This window comes from Podarcis gaigeae, assembly GCF_964106915.1.
Source record: "Podarcis gaigeae genome assembly, chromosome: 4".
Classification (NCBI taxonomy): Eukaryota; Metazoa; Chordata; class Lepidosauria; order Squamata; family Lacertidae; genus Podarcis; species Podarcis gaigeae.
In genome coordinates this window covers 82010082-82030279 of record NC_139677.1, presented here as the reverse complement: position 1 = coordinate 82030279, position 20198 = coordinate 82010082, and the positions used below count along the sequence as shown (strand labels likewise).

At 44.3% G+C, this 20198-nt stretch overlaps 2 protein-coding genes and 1 long non-coding RNA gene across 4 annotated transcripts in view; 2 read left to right on the top strand and 1 right to left on the bottom strand.

Moving 5' to 3' along the window:
- Positions 1–1060: 1060 nt before the first annotated feature.
- On the top strand, positions 1061–9555 carry GTF3A (general transcription factor IIIA). Its single transcript, XM_083737145.1, has 9 exons — positions 1061–1444; positions 1918–2018; positions 3397–3493; positions 3995–4083; positions 4572–4645; positions 5648–5731; positions 6958–7187; positions 7280–7339; positions 9253–9555. The coding sequence occupies exons 1-9, from the start codon at positions 1253–1255 to the stop codon at positions 9409–9411; spliced, it is 1086 nt and encodes a 361-aa protein (XP_083593271.1). The 5' UTR covers positions 1061–1252; the 3' UTR covers positions 9412–9555.
- On the bottom strand, positions 9519–15033 carry MTIF3 (mitochondrial translational initiation factor 3). 2 transcript variants are annotated; one of them, XR_014563619.1, is made up of 4 exons: positions 14537–15033; positions 11959–12479; positions 10860–11233; positions 9519–10478 (listed from the first exon to the last, which is right to left on the bottom strand). XR_014563619.1 is itself a non-coding variant. In XM_083737047.1 (4 exons), the coding sequence occupies exons 1-4, from the start codon at positions 14899–14901 to the stop codon at positions 9553–9555; spliced, it is 1251 nt and encodes a 416-aa protein (XP_083593173.1). In that variant the 5' UTR covers positions 14902–15009; the 3' UTR covers positions 9519–9552. The 2 variants fall into 2 exon arrangements, 1 of the variants encoding a protein (XP_083593173.1); XM_083737047.1 differs by having other exon boundaries at positions 9519–9762; positions 11079–11233; positions 14537–15009.
- LOC310843965 overlaps positions 14932–20198 on the top strand; it is a 350168-nt gene continuing 344901 nt past the window's right edge. Inside the window, exons 1-2 of the long non-coding RNA XR_014563833.1 lie at positions 14932–15069; positions 16748–16847. This is a non-coding gene — a long non-coding RNA (uncharacterized lncRNA). The remainder of the gene's footprint in view (positions 15070–16747; positions 16848–20198) is intronic.

Genomic DNA, 20198 nt, shown 5'->3' with positions numbered 1-20198 from the left:
ATTTGCTATATGCAGTTGATTGACCATTTGCCATGTTGTCTATCTGAGGCTAACAAGAGTTGGGAGTCCCCTGTAAAGACACTCCTTCCTTTCCTCCTCATTTACTCTATGCTACGAACTGTTAAAAGGAAAACCCTGCTCCTTTTCCCTTATGGGGTATCCAAGAGCCCATATAGTGTCCTTAAGTGGGTTCCCTATTGGTAGGAGAAAATAACAGAGGCCAACCAGAGTATACTGAAAAGCAAAGCGGTTAGTAAGCCTGATCTTTATTAACTGTTGCAACAGGTTCCCCATTGACCACACGCAGGAGAGAACCCAGAACAATGGTGCCAAGCCCCTATACAGACTTTTGAAACTGCCCGCCCTGTAGCTCAAGACCACCCCCAGAAACATACATACATTACAGAAGGAGGCAGTCTACATCAGACAGTGACATTGACAGTGAGGTCAATTTGGGAGTCTAAATGGCTTCAGGATTGCTCTCCTGTGCTATTTCAGACACGTGGTTTATATACTTATGTATGTTTGCCTTGTGTTTATGAACGTTTATTTCATATTTAGGACCTTAAAATTCTTATAACAGAACCTTTTAAAATTCTAGCTATTAAAATAAGTTTGGATTTCAGAACAAGTGCTCCAGTTTATTCCTCCCTCCCATCCCTTTCCTTTTGTGCATGTCCTTTACGCTCTCTTTGCCTTCAAATCAAAATAAAATAATTTTTTATAAAATTCCTTTCAGTAGCACCTTAGAGACCAAGTAAGTGAAGTTATTGGTATGAGCTTTCGTGTGCGCATCTGAAGAAGTGCATGCACACGAAAGCTCATGCCAATAACTAACTTAGTTGGTCTCTAAGGTGCTACTGGAAGAAATTTTTAAATTTAAATTTATTTATTTCATTTTGTTTCGACTACGGCAGACCAAAACGGCTACCTACCTGTAACTTTGCCTTCAAATGCAATGCACATTTATTAGATATGTATGTACATTTCATAAATGCGCAATACAAGATTTTTGGGAAATAACCCGAGATGTGTGCTTTTTATTCAACAGACTCCGCCCACCCAGAGGTCGACCGCATTGCGCAATCGCGCATGCCGCCGTCTCTTCTAAGGCAAACTCCTGCGCGCTCTCTTTCTCCGCCCCGCCCCGCCCCGTTTGCAGGACGGTGGGCGGGAAGGGACAAATTAAGGATGGCGAGGCTTGGAGGGGCGGGGCTCCAGCGCTACCACGTGGTGCACCGCCGCTCCAAGCATGGCCGGAGAGGAGTCTGCCGTCGAAGAGGAAGATGCCGCCGCCTCCGATAGGCGCAAGCTCAGCGCTTCTCGCCACCGCCCGCCTCCGGCACTCCTGAGGAAAGCCTTCATTTGCTCCTTCCCGGACTGCGACGCCATTTACAACAGGGCCTGGAAGCTGGACGCGCACCTGTGCCGCCACACGGGAGAGGTCAGTTGGGCGGGACTAAGGAAAGGAGAGCGGCCATTGGGCGAGAGCGTGTCCGCAAGAGACCAACCGGGGGGCCAGGTATGCCGACGGGCAGCAAGAGGGAATCGAACCTTGGGGCGCGCGAGCGCAAACTCGGCGGCTGCTGCTATTGGAGCGCGGCCTCCCTCGCATAGCCAATCGAGGGGAAGCGGGCCGTCATTGGCCGGTCGGGGGTGACGCGCTTGTTCGGGGCGGGCCTCTCTGGAGATGACGCGTTTCCGGATAGGGGCAGGAGGGTAAATTAGGATAATTTCCATAGAGAAAAATCTCTGGGAAAGTTTCCAGTTATTTTTTTAAAAAAGAAATCCCCCATCAGCTAAATATGGTATTTGGTGTGCAAGAGCAACTGTTTTGGGAAATTGGTAGGATGTGTAAGATGATGAGTAAAGCAAATAAATTTGTGATATAAAATCAGCTGTCTTTCTCCTTATCAGCTGCCTTTCGTTTGCGATTATGAAGGCTGTGGTAAAGGCTTCACTAGACTGTACCATCTTAAGCGCCATTATCTTACGCACACTGGAGAAAAGCAATTTGTGTAAGTATAGTATGGCTGTGGGTGGGGAAGGTGCTGGAATTGTTACAAAATTGTTACAAAAATCCCAACAGATGTTAAGATCTGCAGTTTGCAGGTTTGCTGCCACAGGAATAGGATTGGGTGAAGCTGGCAGTTGTATGTTTGTGTAACTAATAAGATTAACATATTTTGTTGAGGTTTGGCTAAATAAAAAACTCCAGCCTTGTGGGTGGAGGATATGAAATGAAAACTTTTAAAACAAGTATGGTTCTAGAACATAGGATATTGTAGTTGGGAGCACCAGTTTCAGCTTTTAAGTCAGTGCTGGGCAACTTTTTCTCTTTTGAGGTCTGCATTTCCCTCCAAGGCAATCTGTCAGGGGCTTCATAGAACGCTGCATTATACTGAGTCAGGCCTTTGATCCAGCCAGCTCAGTATCGTCTATAGTGACTTGCATTGGCTGTTCAGGATTTCAGGCAGGGTTCTCTGCCAGGTGTACTTGGAGATGCCAGATATGGAACCTGAGCCCTTCTGCATGCAAAGCAGATGCTCTATCACTGAGCTACAGCCTTTTTCCTAGCATACTGGTTGTGGGCAGAGCCAAAGCCAGCAGGGGCTAGAGAGTAGGACCCTATATGCATTTTAAAGTAGCATCATACACCTTTGAATAACAACACTCTACTCCTTTAATAAACTGATTCTTTGTGGGAAGCCATGGCTATTCAAGTGGTATTATAGTGCTTTAAATGTATAATGCAGACGAGGCCTAGGTTGAGCCACCCCCTTTTCTTTCGCCTAATGATAATCCCCATTTTCCTCTTCCTGGCACCCATTTTTTTCCTCTCAGCCCAATGACTAGCTTGAGAGGGGAGTGGCATATGACTCTTTCCAGAGGTGGGAACAGTTTACCCACCACTGTGATATATTATGTTATTCCCCCCTTCCTCTGTGTGTGGTGTTTCTTTTTACTGAGATTATTCATAACAAACTTATTTTAACTAATATATTTATTAGAGAAAAACAATTGGGGGGAACCCTGTACTGACTAAAAAGGTGCACTGGTTTATTTTTAAGATTCATTCATAAAGAAATGCGTGGTGCATCATCTTAGGAGATCTTCCTCCTTTCTCATGCAAGAAGGAATGATTCTTCTAAGATTGGAAGTGCGTGTTGCAATGTATGCCCGCAGCCCCTGAGAACCAATAAAGTATTCCCTTTTACCCTCTTAACAATTATTGTTTTATTCATTAGCCAATGTATACACCTTTAACCAGTTAATTTGGCCAGTTCAAAGATTTGACTAAGGTTTCTTTAATTAGCTGACATCTGGAAAGGCCATTTTCACCTGCTTGTATTCTTTCATATTCTTTATAGAGAACATACACTTGTGTATTTGTAGGTGCAAGGTGGAGGGCTGCAACGAGAGATTTACAACAAAATCAAACTTGAACAAACACATTGGTCGCAAACATTTACAGCATTGTAAGGAATACATAGTAAGTGGCCTTCTTTATTTGCCCAAATAGGCTTCTAATAGGTATATAAATGAATAATGATAAGTAATCCTTTGCTCAGTGTTAGGAAATAATTCATTAAATGGGCTTGACTTATTAACTCTTTTACCAATGTTAGAGCATGTGCATCTAGATTGTGATTAAGCAGTACAATTATCTGTATACACATGGTCAGCTTTTACCCATTGACAAATATGGTGGGGGGACATACCCTGTTTGCTTGCACGGTGCTATTGGCTTGTAGCTAGCAGTGGGAGCCCAGTCTGTGCTGAGGACTCTAACCAAAGCTTTGCTGCATGCTGTGTGCAGGTAAGATACTAGTGTGTATTACTGGATCAAGTGATTACATTAAACCCCAAAAATCCTGGGTCCTTTCCTCAGCTTTGCCATGGTGAGCTTTATGGCATGATGTAATATTGAGCATATGCTAGTACTTTACGTTAGCCTGCCTCTAACAGTAACTGTATTGATTTTTCCGAACAGTGTGACTTTGAAGGATGTGGGAAATCCTTTAAAAAACACCAGCAGTTGAAAATTCATCAGTCTGAACACACTGGTGAACCGCCGTTCAAGTAGGTGAATATTCCTGTTTTTTCATGAAAATAAGTAGGGAGGTTTTCAGGGTGCTTGTAGGCAGGAATTTTAAATGGTTGCCCTGAGGAAGATTATGTTTTTATTTAACAGAGCCTGAAGACCAAAATAAAAGCCCTGGGAGAATAAAAAGGTATTTACCAGGCACTTAAAATAGGATGCCATCTCCAACAAGGCCCTCTCCTTACGCAGCTCTGTTAAGCATCATAGATGATGGCACTGTGAAAATAAAACAAAAGCCGTCATGATCAGTTAGCTGCCATTCAAGACTTGAAAGTGGAAAATGTAACCTAAAAATGTGGCACATTGCTCTTCCAACCAGAGAATTCTTCTTTCTTGGAGCATCATGTCAATTTGGGGTGGGTGAGTGATGGAAGTAAAGGAAAAGTCCACCTTCACTTACACTGTTTATGAACTGGGATTTTTATTTCTTGTTTTGAGTGTTGTGTGTTTTGTTTTTGTCATGTAGATGCAGCCACGAAGGATGCGAAATGCGCTTTTCCATGCGTGCCCATCTGAAGCGTCATGAGAAGATTCACGAAGGTAAATTATTCCTCTTGCTTCGGCTGTGTAAAACCCAGCGCTGTTGTTGCTTTAATGGGTTGCCTTCAAATATAAGGCTCAAAACTGGAAGTTATGGAAGCAGGTCTGCTGGTTTTAAATCAGATTGACGTCAGTCACAGTGCATTGGATGTGTGTCATTTCAGTAGCAAATGATATGTAGGGCAGGAGTGTGCGAAAAGTCTTTTTTGAGCCTACATTAGGGCTGACTTCGGGGATGATGCTCCTCTTAAAGGTGGTTTGTAAAAAGCCTCTTCCCCATTGATGCCATGCTGGGTTAACATTTCACTGAGGAATACTATACAAGTCACTGTTAAGAGCAGTGGGGCTAGCCCTTACTGTACCAGAAACTCAGCTTCAAATTGAGGTAATTTGTTTACTGTCTCCTTGGACAGCAGAGCGTGGTAGGAGATGCCCTATAGGAGGGGAAAGAGAACATGTGGCCCTCCAGCTGTGGATGACAGCTCTCACCATCCTATTAAGGACTGCCTTACTCCTTATGTTCGGTCTCAACCACTTAGATCTTCTGATAGGGCACTTTTCATTGGTCCCACATACCTCTGAGGTTCAGCTGGCTTTTGCCATGGGCTGAGGCTATAGTGTGGCAGGCCTTGTCCTGTGGAACTCCTTGCTAGTAGAGGTTCAGCAGGAGTCGTCATCCCTGCTGGTTTTAGATGATATCCTAAAGACTGAGTTATTCAGACAGGCCTTTCAAACTTGAGGTGCTTTGCCAAAAACCTTTTACTGTTGTGTTTGAAAAATGTTTTTACTTAATACTTTGCTTTTTAAGTTGTATGCTGCCTTGTGATATACACGAGAGTGTTTGTAAATAAGACAGTCAATCTGTCTCTGCCCATTGGCTGGGGCTGATGGGAGTTGGGAATCCAACAAACGTTTGAGGGGCTGCAAGCTCCCCATCCATGCCCTACAGCATGTGGTTTTGCATATATATATATATGCTGTTTAAACTGTTTTTCTTAATAGGCTATGCATGCAAAAAGGATGGCTGTTCGTTTGTTGGGAAAACCTGGTCAGAGCTTCTGAAACATATGAGACAAAGTCATGTCGGTAAGTACTATCAGAACTTTTACACATTGATTGATTCAGCTTGAATGATTTCTAATATTGGAAGCCCATTATGTACTCTCTTTTTTTTTCAAAAACAGCAATCATTTCTTCTACTAATAATCCTTTCTTGACTTTGTTTGCTTTATAGCAATACAATACGCTGTGCATGCAACTAGTTTCAGATGTGCATTTGTAAGCATGGCTATGATTGTATATCTATACACAAACAGTAATTGCATAACTCTCTTCAGTGGGTTAAAAGCCTGTCATGTATACTCTTGACAGTCATAATAATAACCCTAATGCAGGTCAATATTATTCCTTTTCACAGATGGGGGATTTGAGACTTGGGGGTTGTAGCTTGTTCAAAGCCACCAAGTGTGTTCATTGCAATGATAAGATTTGAACCAGGAACTACTTGGTCCACAACTCTGGACTTTTGGCCACTCTGCTACAGTATCTCATAAGTAGGGTGCAAGGAGTATGTGTGTACAGCTGATGGATGTGAGTAGAAAGCAGTTGAACAGGGATGGGGAACCTTTTCCTTACAGGTCAGACCTGCCGGGTGGTCCAATTCAGCCTGCACAGTTGTTTTTGCCAACTACACCCACCTGCCAGTTACCTGACATGTGACAGACATGGGGAATCGTTGGCCTACCGGATGTTGCTGAAATACAACTCCCATCATCTTTGGCCATGCTCGCTGGGGTTGCTGTGAGTTGTAGTTTGGCAGCTTCAGCAGGGGGCAAAGATCACTCCAACCTGTCATACGGTGTCAGCTGCAGCTGCCCTTTTGTAGGGAGGCTTGCATTTGGTGTCATTTAAATTCAGCAGTGAGTGCAAGCCTTGCTGCTTTCCAGTGGAATTGGGTTCAGCTTAGGTCGTATGATATATCAGGTGATTGATGGATAGATGCAGCCACCCAACAAACATAGCCTGCAGAAGTTTGCCCACTTTTCCATCTGGCCTGCTAGACGGAACTGGTTCCCCATGCCTGCTATAGCAGAAAGATGTGAGTGCTTGCTGGATTGTACCGGAGCAGGTGATACTCTTATATTATATTCTGCTGCTGAAAATAGTACACACATAAATTGTTCCTTGCCTTTGAAAAAACAAGAGGTGTCACTGTTTAAATCCTGTTTAGAAATTCTTTTATTTCAGGTTTTACATTGGGTTCTCCCCCCCCCCCCCGCCCACTCCCATTTCATTTTCTCTTTCATCTCCAGAACCGATAACCTGCAGCGTGTGTGGCAAAATATTCCGCCGCAAAGATTACCTCAAGTGCCACCAGAAGATCCACGCTGCCGAGAGAGAGGTGCTTAAATGCCCAAGGGAGGGCTGTGGCAGAACGTACACAACCCTGTTCAATCTTCAAAGCCACATTGTCTCATTTCATGAGGCAAGAAGATCGTTCACTTGCGACCACCCTGGCTGTGGGAGAGTCTTTGCCATGAAAGTAGGCGTTTTCAAGTTAACCTTAACATGCACATTTTTCTTCCTCCTCTCTTGGTTGCACATGTATAAACTTTTAATTTTTGTTCTTTGCAGCAAAGTCTTGTAAGGCATGGTGTTGTACATGATCCCGACAAGAGAAAGTTGAATTCAAAAGTAAGTCAAAGGTTTCAGTTTGCTCTCCCCATGCAGTTTTAGGAGTGTGAACCCGCTTTGAATTGCAGGGCCTGAGTGGAGGATGTGACAGGTTTATAATTGAATGGGGTAATCTGAACACAGGGGGTCTACATCAGTGTTTACCAAACCTGGGTCTTTGGACTGTAGTTTTTGGACTACAATTCCCATCATCCTTGACCACTGGTCCTGCAAGCTAGGAATATTGGGAATTGTAGTCCAAAGGGGGGGGGGGAGAGCGGGTGACCCAAGTTTGGGAAACTCTGGTCTACATGATGGAACTAGTTTCTTGAACTCTTTGCTATTAGCCTTTTTGTGTGTGCTGCTAATAGCTCATGTTGTTGTTCTTTAGTCGTTTAGTCATGTCCGACTCTTCGTGACCCCATGGACCAGAGCACGCCAGGCACTCCTGTCTTCCACTGCCTCCTGCAGTTTGGTGAAACTCATTCTAGTAGCTTCGGGAACACTATCCAGCCATCTCGTACACTGTCACCCCTTCTCCTTGTGCCCTCCATCTTTCCCAACATCAGGGTCTTTTCCAGGGAGTCTTCTCTTCTCATGAGGTGGCCAAAGTATTGGAGCCTCAGCTTCACGATCTGTCCTTCCAGAGAGCACTCGGGGCTGATTTCCTTCAGAATGGATAGGTTTGATCTTCTTGCAGTCCATGGGACTCTCAAGAGTCTCCTCCAGCACCATAATTCAAAAGCATCAATTCTTCAGCGATCAGCCTTCTTTATGGTCTAGCTCTCACTTCCATACATCACTACTGGGAAAACCATAGCTTTAACTATACAAACCCTTGTTGGCATGGTAATAGCTCATAGTGGTTGGCAAATGGGAGCTGATGATTAGGTGATAACTTTAAATGAAATATCCATCAGAGCTTCTTTGTGAAGGTGACTTATATGCACAGGGCTGTGATGCGTATCTACCGTATTTTTCGCCCTATAGGACGCACCGTCCCATAAGGCACACCTAGTTTTTTGGAGGGGAAATAAAGGGGGAAAAATTATTTCCCCCCCAGGCGCGGGGCTGGGGTGGGCCCGAGCTTCCCCCGACCCCAGCCCCCAAACAGGCAGCTCTCTGCAAGCCGTGGGAGCCCAGCGCTGGCTCCTGCTGCTTGCGGAGAGGTCCGCGAAGCCTGCATTCGCCCCATAGGACGCACACACATTTCCCCTTCATTTTTGGAGGGGAAAAAGTGCGTCCTATAGGGCGAAAAATACAGTACATTGGCTTGAAGGACCTTGGAGGTGCAGGGTTGATCTGATGTTTTGTATTGAACCTGCTGGCTTGTAGAGTGCCTGCTCTTTGCCGCCTCCTGCTTATGCCCTACTTCTGCATTTAATTATCAGAGCAAATATCACAAAAATACTGTTAAGTTGGATCCAGAAATTAGCCAGCTATAAAAGAGGCTGACAGAAACATATTCTCCTGATCCCACCCCATCCTGAAAAATCTCCCAAAGAGACGGAGAAACTTATTGAAGGGAATATGGGGCAAAGGTTGAGGGGATCCCTGAAAACCGGGCAGAGGCAACTTCCATGAGTAAGATTTCCTCTTGTGAAAAGGGCCTCCACAAAAATTTCAGGGATTTCCTCACCCGCAGCGCCAATCCCATTCAATAAAATCCCCAAGGCCCCAGGAAACTTATCAGGGAAGTCAGGGGGGACATCTCTGGATCTGGGGCTCCTTTCTGCAAATGGAAACCAAACCCTGAAACTTCTCGCCACTTAGGAAAACAGACAAGAGTGGACAACAACACTTTACCATCATTTCCCACTGATTAGCTGCCAAGATTGCTGACCACAAAACGTATATGTCCTTTTTTTAAAGCTTTATTGTTTATATGTTTATCCCCTTCTGTGAACCACAAATCTATGTGTTTCCTTTCAAAGGTTAAAAAGCCACGTCCTAAGCGGAGTTTGGCCTCACGTCTGAGTGGATTCATCCCGCCTAAAGCATGTCGAAGAAATGTTTCCTCTGTAGATGAGGCTCTGATCACACCTGAAGCGAGCGCCACGTTGCCTACTGTGGAAACACTGTCCCTTGGCTAGAGTATCAGATGAATGTGGACAGTATATTCATGCATATGAAGTTGAAAATGGCTTTATGAAGTAGCCGTTACTGGCAAGTCTATGGGATTTATAAAGAAAACTGGAGAGACATTCAATTTTTTTTTATAAAAAAACATTAAATCACTGCTTGAGGGTTTCTGATTCAGTGCTGTCCTTTCTCTTCTCCTTCTCATCTCCTTTGTTCTTCTCCATTCTTTTGTATTCCTGGATTTCTTTGTTCGACATATGCCTCAATACACACGTGCTCCTTCCTTCTTTGACAGTGCGGGGCTCAGAGAGGTAAGTCGCTTTCCCAGGCATCGTATCCAAAATCTGACCAAAGAATGCCAGCTGAAAAGGAAAAGACGTACTGGCATTATGAATGTATTACTTGAGCCTAAAAACAAAAAAAAAGGTTTAGTGAAAGGACTTGACTGAAGTGTAAAAAAATCAGACAAAGGCTGTTGCTGTAGGAACGTCTACTAAATTAATGTGCAACGAATGCTGTTGGTGGTGAGCAGAAATTCAATCATTTTACAGATTCTGACTTGGGTCAGTTAGAAATGCCTGACGAAGCACAGCCTCTTCCATCTTGTGTGTTAGTTTAGTGCACTGGTGAGCACCTCGATTGGGGTTGGAGACTTGCCCATCCCCCATTATGATATTCTCATTATTGTTCTGGCAAGTTCTATTGGGACAGATGCCACTTCACTCTGCATGCTTATTACAAGATAAGTAGTACCCTGTACTGGCTTTGAGGCAGGGATCTCCAGCTCCTGACCCCAAATCTCTTCATAGAGGTCAAAATTAGTTTACCTTCACCCTGATTTCAACAGGAATTACTTTCATATAACTATGCAGCTAAGGATTGTAGCCAACATTAAAACGTAAGCCTGTATTCCTTATGCTGGAATGTGTGGCATTAGACATACTTTAAAGCAGGGATGGGAAACCTGTGGCCCTCCAGGTGCATTGTGGCTAGAGATGTAAAGGCCTTCAAATTTCTAATTGTGGACTACAACTCCCATCATTCATGACGGCTGCCAAGCTAGCTGGGGCAATGGCTGCTGGGATACTGCCAGGGAGATGGAGGCATCAGGCCTCCACGTCGTCTTCGGACAATCTCCGGTCTCCCGTTGGAACAGTATCAGTCAATTAGCGACATGAGCCTCAGACACATTCCAAGACTCGTGCACACCCTTTTCAGCAGTCTCCACAACGGAAGATTCAGACAGAAGAGCATATTTACAGCTTTAATCAATGTAGGTCAGAACAAAGGAAAAACATGACTGCTTGCATCCATGTCGAGGAAAAAGCCAGAACAACAGCTATATACAAAATGGAAGTTCCCAGCGGGAACAGTGCTGAGAGTAAACAGGCATGTGAGACACAACAATCATGCCCGACTCTTTTAAGGAGGAATGGAACTATATCCTAACAATGGCTACTGGGAGTCATAAGAACATCTGGTACCCTAAGCACTTCACTCATGAAGGTTATGGGCACGAAAGAGGGAACTGGCTGTTTGAAATCTTTTTAAACTAACTAAAAAACAAAAAAAATGCTCCAAATAGTGTTGGCAGAAACGTTTGACTTAAGGTCAGTTCACAATACTGGCCAACTTGACTGTTAGAGACCCTCCAATGAAAACTTTGGTTGTAACTTACCATATTTTTCTCTCCATCACCACCCCTCTTTTGCTGCAATGTAACCCGGACATGGTGCTTCTTGTCAATCCACAGCTGAATCTGTTTTATCTTTGTGTCTAAATCATGCTGCTCAATTGCTGTGGAAAAGGTTATCTCCTTCTGCTGAACGGGGCCTGTTGAAATGATAAGCAAAGAGATTGTTAGGATTTGTTTTAAAGCAGCTGTGTTCCAAACTAGCTCAGATTCAATTATGTATGGGGTTTTTTGTGGGGGGGAATCGCAGCATGAATTTCACATGGCAGAAGTATATGAAGTAGCTCCTTATTTACAGAGGCCCAAGTATCCTTAAGAGGAAAAGAAATGTACAGAAAATGGTTTTTCCTGCTCTTCCTTGCTCCCAAGTTATTGTTGTTTTAATATGGCTAATAAACTGGCAAAGCATATGCTTTTGTTCTTTTTAGAGCTTGACTTTGTGTGATGTAGCGATTTGGAACTATGCTCAAGTGGCAATGAAGGAGAGCTCTTTTTTGTAGTCTTAAGAAGTGTGCCTTCTCCCAACAGTGCTGTAGTTATGATAAAGAACTATGTAGGGCATTAAAATCCCCAAAGCTAGTGGTGGTTCTGGGAACATCTACTTGTTCTCTCCCCTCTACTTTCTGCAGTTGTGAACTAAAGCAGTAATATATGAGAGCCTGCAATCTCAGTTTAAAAAATGGAGCTATCCCTGCATGAAATCCTGGAGCAGATGCAGATCAGCATATTTCCCATTATTTTGATAACCAACTAGGCTAATAAATATGCATTAAAAATATATGCAGCGAAAAAACAAAGGACTAGAGCCTAATCCATCTTTTTAAAAGCTTTTTAGAATTATGGACTGAATAAGTGCTACACATACCATTTTTAGCGCTAGCTTTCTGCTTATCTCTAAGTCTGAGCCGCTCTTCTAGGATCTGCTGTCCGGACATTAGTCTGTACACTGGAGGGTCTGCTTTCTCTTTCAGAAGAACAAGCTTCACTGCTCTTTCATCCATGATTCGAATCACATCTGCCCTGTGGATGTTTCCCTGGTTTTCGCCATTCTCATCAATCAGCTGAATAATCCGATGGGGGATTTTCCTCCCAACGCTTTCAATTGTATTTTTGAAACTGGTGGTTCTTTGCTTTGCTTTTAGGTTCCCCTTGGCATCTTCATGAGTACAGAATGCTCGTGTAGGGACAGACAGAAGTCCTTTTTGAGAATCCCTCTTTATCCAAGTTTCCGAGGCTGTAGTCCTTTTTACTGGTTGCACCAAGAAACTGGTGAAATACTTAGTGATGTGATTCACTTCCTTCCTTCTGGCCTGATCCAATAGTTTCTTTAGGCACAAGCCAGCCATTCTGGATACATGGGGGTGGGGTGGGGGTGCGCCCAGAAACCTAAAAACAATATTTAAAAATGAGAAAACCTTGTGAAATAAGAGTTTCATAAACTGCTTTGAGGTTTTATTACAGCTGAGGTATATATATGTCTTTTGAAATAAATAAAATAATATTTTTTAAATGCACTGAAGTTCCTTGCTTAAATTATCAAGATATCCTTTCCTATGTAAACACCTGTAAAATTATATTGTATACAAGTTTTAAGGTGCCCAGAAATATCGACATACCCAGGCCTTTGCTGCTGCTTCATTACAATATGTTATTTTTAAAAATTCCTGCCTGTGTTCAGATGTATTGCATCGCATTCTCATTAACATATGACAGGATTTATTTTTAAATTGCACACCCCCTTGGAACTGCTGTGGGAGGCAACAGAATGATACCTTAAGGGTATACAACGCTTTCTTATCAGTTGGACCGGACCCTGTAGTAGCGGGAGAGAGTGTGCGCACGCCTGCATTCCGGCCCACCACAAGGTCTGAGGGAGAGTGAACCGACCCCCTGCTTAAAAAGTTTGCTGACCCCTGCCTTAATAAATATATAACCCTTTGCATGTATTGGAGGTGCATCCCATTGAGTTCAATTGGGACATTCTTCCTGGCAAGCGTTTTGCAGCCTAGGGGTGCAATCCTATTCCTACTCACCTCAGAGTAGGCCTGATTGAACTCCGTGGGGTTTCCTTCTGATCAGACATGCCTAGGATTGCTCTGTAATTAGGTTGCATGAACATATTTGCTTAAGATTTTGGACAAATAATGTGGAATTTTTTTTGCAAAAGCATGAACGGCCAGATTTGATACACGTGTATGTGTGCATATGTATGCATGTGTGTGTAAGAATCTTGCACCCCTTATGACAATGCCAGAGCATAATGTGTTGGGAGGAGATTTTGCTCTGTAGAGACTGCAGGGGCTACAAATGCACACACCGCTTTCGGAATATCTATGCATGAAACATTTGCCTGGCAAATGGGGGGCCCAAATCAGAGTAGGCCTACTGAAACAAATGGACCCCAGTTAAGTCATGCCCATTCATTTTAATGAGTCTTCTCTGAGAAGGCCCTACATTGGATACAAACCAATATTTTTATCATTTTAAATTTTTTGCATGCACATTTCCAACTGTCTGCACACCTGCATGTTGTCAGATTTTTTTCCACTGAAGGGAGGATGGTTATGGTCATAAATCAAAGTTTTTCATGCTGCCTATGTGTGGTGCTTTATTGACCGATATTATGCGTGCTTGTTTCTATCAAATGTAGTAATCTGCCATGGTATTGCTTGGCAATGGAGAGTGGGAAAGAAAGAAAACAGGAGATTTATAAAGTGGAAAAAACTGGAGAGGATGAAAAGAAGCAATTTACAGTTCCTGCTCTGGAGTTATCCAGTGAAGCAAGCTGTTTAGGGAAACACAAGAAAGGACTTCATGAAACAGTGCATCATACAATTCTCATAGAAATGCATTACAATGTGATGTTTGCTCTGTAACTTTGCTTTAGTGGTGTGGTGGCGAACTTGCTGTGGGCCTCAGAACGTGGCTGGACTGCAAGTCCCATGGTTGGAATCCAACAACATCCATTGGGACATTAAAAAGAGACTCATTCAAATGAGCATAATATATCGCAGCAACTGGTGAATGTCAACACTCCTACTTTCTATCAGCGCATTAGGCCCTCTGCAAATCCTCATGTATCAGGCGTTTGAAAAAGTGCATTTCACCCTGTGTACACGCCAGAGATTCGGGGTGGAATCTCATAAAACTGACTAGCAACTTAATGGGGTACAGCAAAAGGCTTTATATGCAGTACACACATACAACCCGCTGTACCACGCAAGGCTGCTGGAATTTGGGAGACCTGCCCGTCATCCCAGATGTGGTTTCGACTTCTGGCACTGTCCTCTCTCCAGAAGCGCCCTGTTCTCGCGCGTCCCCATTTGGCGCCTCGAGGCTCTGGCAGGCAGACGCAGCCCTTCTCCGGAGCAGCAAGCGAGGGGTGATCGTTCACTCCGGCCGCGGGTTCAAAGGCCTCCTGCAGGGCGAGCCCCTCGGCTTACCTGTCAGTCCCCCGGGGGCCGTCGGCAGCTCCAGCGCCCAGGAACGGGGGACAGGAAGCCAAACGACCCGTCGGAGGGGAAGAGGAAGGGCTTGCGGAGGAAGCGGGGCGGGGAAAGGCCCAGCCGCTCTGCCGAGAGTGCCTGGCTGGCTGAGCAGGGGAAGGGAAGGATGAAGGGACCAGCCTCAGGCAGCAGGTGCCTCGATCCGGGCGCTGCGTCCTAGGGCGCGCCTGGGGCAGAGCGCGCCACTGGCGGGTGCTCCTTTTGCTCCCTGAAATAGCAGAGCAAATGTTACATTGGCGGCGAGGTTTCACAGCTAAGGACGGACAGGCGCTTTTCCAGTTTGCCTGGACTACAACTCCCATCACCCCAGATCATTGGCCCTGGTAGCTAGGGCTGATGGGAGTTGCAGTCCAGCAAAAGCACGTGGCAGGCCAAAGGTTCCCCCAATCCTGTTGTTATAGCATCGTGTGTACGCAGAGGGTGCCATCTAGCTATCTAACTGAACTACATCTGATCTTGGGAATCAAGAGGTAGGTGCAGATGTTTTGCCCACAAGATGACTCATATAAACCTTTCTGTGCTGTGAACCGACCCGAGATCTATGGATGAAGGGCGGCACAGAAATTAAGTAAATTAATGAATAATGAATAAGGGTTTGCAGGGCTTGCATTCTTACATCTATTGTCAGTGACAGTACATTTATTGCTACGTTTGTTTCTCACCTTTCCTGCAGGGAGCTCAAGGTGGCGTACATTGTTCTCCCTCCTTATTCTACGCAACAACACGGTGACTCGCCCAAAGGCACACAATGAGCTTCATAGCTGAGGAGATTTTAACTCGTGTTAGTCCAGTTCCTAGTCCAGCATTCTAAGCGTTAAACCACACTAGCTCTGAAACAAGTATATGTTTTAAGCAGGCACAGCCTGTTAGATTAGTGTAGATATCCGTGATGTACCAATTGATTTAATAAACATTCAGCTAAGACTGGATTGATGAACACATGTTAGGTTTTAAACATCAGGTTACCAACCCTTTGCTCTTTAAACTTGGATTTGTCTGTTAGGTTTTCTTTTTTCTAAAAAAAGCTTTTCCAAGCATCTTCAGATTGAACTGGGAAAGGCTCCTGAGGTTCTGGAGAGACACTGAGAGACTCCTAGGAGTTTTGGCAGTGTTGTGGTGCACACACCCCAGTTACCGCACTATAAAAACCACCTCTTTCTGCTTACTGCTTATGGGTAGGTCAAAATAATTGAAGAGCTACTTTGAAGTACACATCCAGAGTCTCTTCAAATTGGTGCATAAATCTACACCACAAATTAAAGGACCGTTCTCTTGTTATACCAACAAAAATTTTGCACATACATGCAGGAAGTCACAATGCCTACAGCTGTCTGTTTCAAGTTTTGCGCTTTTAAAAGTTAATGTGCAAATTAATCCGAACAATTGGGGCAAGGGGGGTGGGAGCTGAACAAATTAACTGTTTATTGTATCTGATCTGGTGGTTTATGCAAATAATGAAAACGTGTGCAGCAAGATGAATTAAAGCTGGGGGGGGGTGCAGGGAATACATCTTTTTGGAACTTTTGAAAAACTATTCTGAAGAAGCACATTCCACCATAATGTTGCCCAAGATATGCTTTTAAAGGAAGTTTAATTGAATGGTGATTCTAAAAACAAGCTCTGTGTGTTTTTTGGTAGCAAATGAATGAAAAATGAGAGAGAGAAAACACCACATCAAAAAAACAAAACATTGTCAATGTAGCAAGTGTATTAAATGTCTAGTTAAACATGGCAACTGTATGGCGCGGGCCTTTCCGCTGTACATCTGAGACATTGTTCTGTAGCTTTTGCAAGCTGATGGGTTCAGCTGCAAAGATTCTGAAGGCTGCTTTGTTGCCAGCCTGGGACACATCCGTGACCTTATTAGAGTGGAAGTGAATGCTCTCCTTTTTTGCAACAGTAAATCTACTAATTTTACAGTCAGTTGAACAGCAATAGATTAATTTGTTTAAAGTCCGCATTCACAAAGCCAACGCGAACTTCACTGCCTTGAATACCCTAAACTACAGTGTGGATTTTCTTCTCTCTCTTTTTCTCGGAAGGGTAGACACTATTACAGCTTGCCCCTAGAATGGTCTGCGCAGTTCACTGTCACCTGCTTCTCAGCACAGGTGCTGACCTCTCCGTCTATTCTCTACCTCCTGACAGACTAACAACTAGACTGATCCTTTGTGTGGAGCAGCGAACGCTTTCCAAGCGACTGGACCAGTTTTCTTCAGCATTCCACAGGAAGCCGGAGAAAGGCAAGGTTAAGGGGGCATTCCGAGGGTCAGAACGGGTTAAATTTAGTTAACATCAGAGGTTATAGCTTTTAACAAGGAGTTTGAAGGAAACTTATTTGAAGATGCAATTTGTTTCTTCTTTGTCAATCATTTTCCTCCCCTGAATGTCTATTGATAGTGACAGCTTAACAAAGTTTTTATATGCTGGCTCCCCCCCAACTCCCCACCCGCCGACCAGCATCCTTTATGCAGGATAAAGGGGCTGGAATGCTCAGAAAGAGATGCAGGTGGAAAACGACTTTATAAAGCTTCCATGATTTTGAAATTGAGGGTTGAAAGTAGGTCCCCTGCTTGGCTAAGTCAAAATTAATTTGTAGATGTTAAGAAGACGGACACATTATTGGCAGAAGAGGGAGCTGCCGGCGGCAGGCTGTTCTATGGGCCGCATTTTAACAGCCTGGTCTTTGTGTAGGGGGGTCTCTCCACATGCATATCCCACTCTCCACGGAGAGGGAGCTCAGTGAAATCATCTATATTATGGTTACCAGATTTTTTTCAGTGAATCTGGGGAGACTTTTTTTTTTGAAGCTGAGCAGCAATAGGAGTTAGTAGTGGTGGGGATGGTGAGGCAAAAGACCCTGGGCCCAAGCACATATGCATATTGTATAAAGGTGCAAAGCCCTTCTTTCGCACCCTGTGAAACATAAATGCGCAGAGTTTTTTAAAAACTGGGCAACGGAGCGCCACCTGTCCGTGACTCCCAAGCGTTCCCCAATCTCCTGCCCCCTTCCCCCTTTGTTTTGACAGATTGGGGGAGGCTCGGGAGTCATGGGCGGGTGGCCGTTGCCCAGGAGGGGCGCAAGGAGCGCAGTTTCTCTGCCAGGCAAGGTGCAAAGCCCTTCTTTTGCACCCTGTGAAACATAAATGCGCAGAGGTTTTTTTTTTTTAAAAAAACTGGGCAACGCCTGAGACTCCTGAGACTCCCCCGATCTGTCAAAACAAAGGGGAGAAGGGGGCAGGAGATCTGTACCACTGGATGTCCCCGGTTCCCCTTCGGCAGTGGGGGCGGCAGCGAGCAGCTCCTGAAGCCAGCCAGAGCCAACTGCACTACCAGGCTGGCTCCGGGCTGCTGAGGCTGCCGCTGCCACGTTCCCAGGGACAGATTTGCAAATTGGGGGACATTCTGGGGATGGAATTTGCCCGGAGGCAGATTTGCAAATCCGGGGACTGTCCCCGGGAACCAGGGACATCTGGTAACCCTAATCTATATGAGATTCCTGTTGGTGGTTTATTTTGTGGGGAGCTACTTAGCATAGAAACAAAGCACATGTAGCTGAGAGGTTGTAGTGCTACAAAACATGCCACCCGAATATTCCTCAACTGGCTCCTTTTGTCTTTCCAAAATGTAAAAATTCTGGGTAGGCTTTTCTTGAAAGTACAGTTTAACACGTTGTTTTAAAAGGAGTTATTAAAGTAAAATCCTTTGATTTTAGAGCATTAGAGCCAGTGTTGTGTAGAGGTTAGAGGGCTGGACTAGGACCTGAGAAACAAGGGTTCAGGTCCCTACCCAGCCATGAAGCTCACCAGGTGATTTTGGGCCTCACACACTCCCATTATATCATGGTTTTCGTGAGGGCAAAAGGAGGAGGAGGAAACCCTGGAGCTCCTTGGAGGAACGGTGGGATATAAATGTAATAGTAAATACCTAAAATAAAACATAAGAAAAACTTTTGCAGGTTAGAGTAACAATTTGTGGTGCTGACGTACCACCCCACTCCTCCTGCATTGGGCATCCCATTTTACCACCACCCCACTCCGCATCTTTATATGAAGAAATATTATTTAATCAAAGCCATGCCTAGAATGCCTTTCCCTTGCCACTTTAACAACAGCACCCTCCACCTCAGACAACCCGAGATGCGTAATTAGGGAGTGTGCCATGGAGGCCACAGTGCACCATGAGGTTTAACCCTTCCTTCCCTAGCTTGATCCCAATTAAAAGCATCCCCCCCTGATGATGTTTGCCTAAGAACAGGAACCAGTGGGGAATTAGGACTGAATAAGAGCCTGCTGGCTCAAGCCAGTGACCCATCTAGTCCAGCATCCAAACCTGAGTGCAGCAGCATCCCTTTCCTTACCTGTGGCTCCCTCCAGCTGGCCTTCAGAGACACACTGCCTCCGACAATGGATGAAGAACATTGTAGCCATCGTGACTACTCACCATGGATAGCATTATCCCCTATAAATTTGTCTAATCCTCTTTTAAGGTCATCCAAATTGGTTGCCATCACTCCTTCCATTGTTTCCTCAGTGAATTCCATAGTTGAACTATACGCTGTGTGGAAAAGTTCAATTTTTGAACTAAGAAGGCGGTCCTGTTTAGAGAAGTTTTTAATGTTTGATGTTTTATCATGTTTTTAATATACTGTTGGGAGCTGCCCAGGGTGACTGGGAAAACCCAGCCAGATAGGTGAGGTATAAATAATAAACTATTATTATTAGTCATCTAAAACTCACAATACTGAGCTTCCCTGGATGTCCACAAGTGTTAGGGTTTATGAGAGAGGGAGGGGAAAATGTCTGTGTCCACTTTCTCCACATATTACATAATTTTATACACCTCTACAAAGTCTCCTCTTGCTCACCCTTTTGCTGAACTGAAAAGTCCCAAATACTGCAACTTTTCCTCATGGGGAAGTTGCTGCATCCCATTTATCATTTTGGTATCCCCTTTTGGAACCTTTTCCAATCCCACAATAACCTTTTTGAGACGAGGTGACCATAATCAAACCAAGTATTCCAAGTGTGGCTGCACCATAGGTGTGTATAATAACATTCTGATATTGACAGGTTTGTTTTCAACTCCTTTCCTCATGATGCCTCATGGTCGTTATCTACTCTAAGGTTTTGTCTGTCACTGCCAGTTCAGACCCCATAAGCGCATATGTGAAATTAAGATTTTCTGCACCAATGTGTATCACAGGTTTACATTACATTTGCCATTTTACTGCCCATTCACTCAATTTGGAGAGGTCCTTTGGAGAGCTCTTCACTATCTCTTTTTGTTTTATTCACCCTGAACAATTTGGTATCATCAAACCTGACTACATTACTGCTCACTCTAAACCATTTAGGAACAATTTTAAAAGTGCATGTTCCAGTACTGAACCTTGGAGGATCAGTTAGAGCAAATCCTTGGAGCTACTTTCGACACCCCTGCATTGGGAGAACTTTCCATTTATTCCCATGAGTTACTGATCCATAAGGGGACCTCTCATCTTATTCCATGATTGATAAGCTTACTCAGAAGACTTTAGTGAGGTACTTTGTCAAAAGCCTTTTGACAGCAAGTATACACTCTATAGGCAAATCACTTC

Excerpts from the sequence above, each read along its gene's own strand:
- GTF3A (XM_083737145.1), top strand. The coding sequence starts at position 1,253 with ATGGCCGGAGAGGAGTCTGCCGTCGAAGAGGAAGATGCCGCCGCCTCC. Across the intron at positions 4,084-4,571 it reads ACTGGTGAACCGCCGTTCAA|ATGCAGCCACGAAGGATGCG; the intron begins GTAGGTGAATAT and ends TTTGTCATGTAG. Across the intron at positions 4,646-5,647 it reads TCATGAGAAGATTCACGAAG|GCTATGCATGCAAAAAGGAT; the intron begins GTAAATTATTCC and ends TTTTCTTAATAG.
- MTIF3 (XM_083737047.1), bottom strand. The coding sequence starts at position 14,901 with ATGGGAGTTGTAGTCCAGGCAAACTGGAAAAGCGCCTGTCCGTCCTTA. Across the intron at positions 12,480-14,536 it reads GGCCCCCGGGGGACTGACAG|GTTTCTGGGCGCACCCCCAC; the intron begins GTAAGCCGAGGG and ends TATTGTTTTTAG. Across the intron at positions 9,763-11,078 it reads GTGATGGAGAGAAAAATATG|CTGGCATTCTTTGGTCAGAT; the intron begins GTAAGTTACAAC and ends TTTCCTTTTCAG.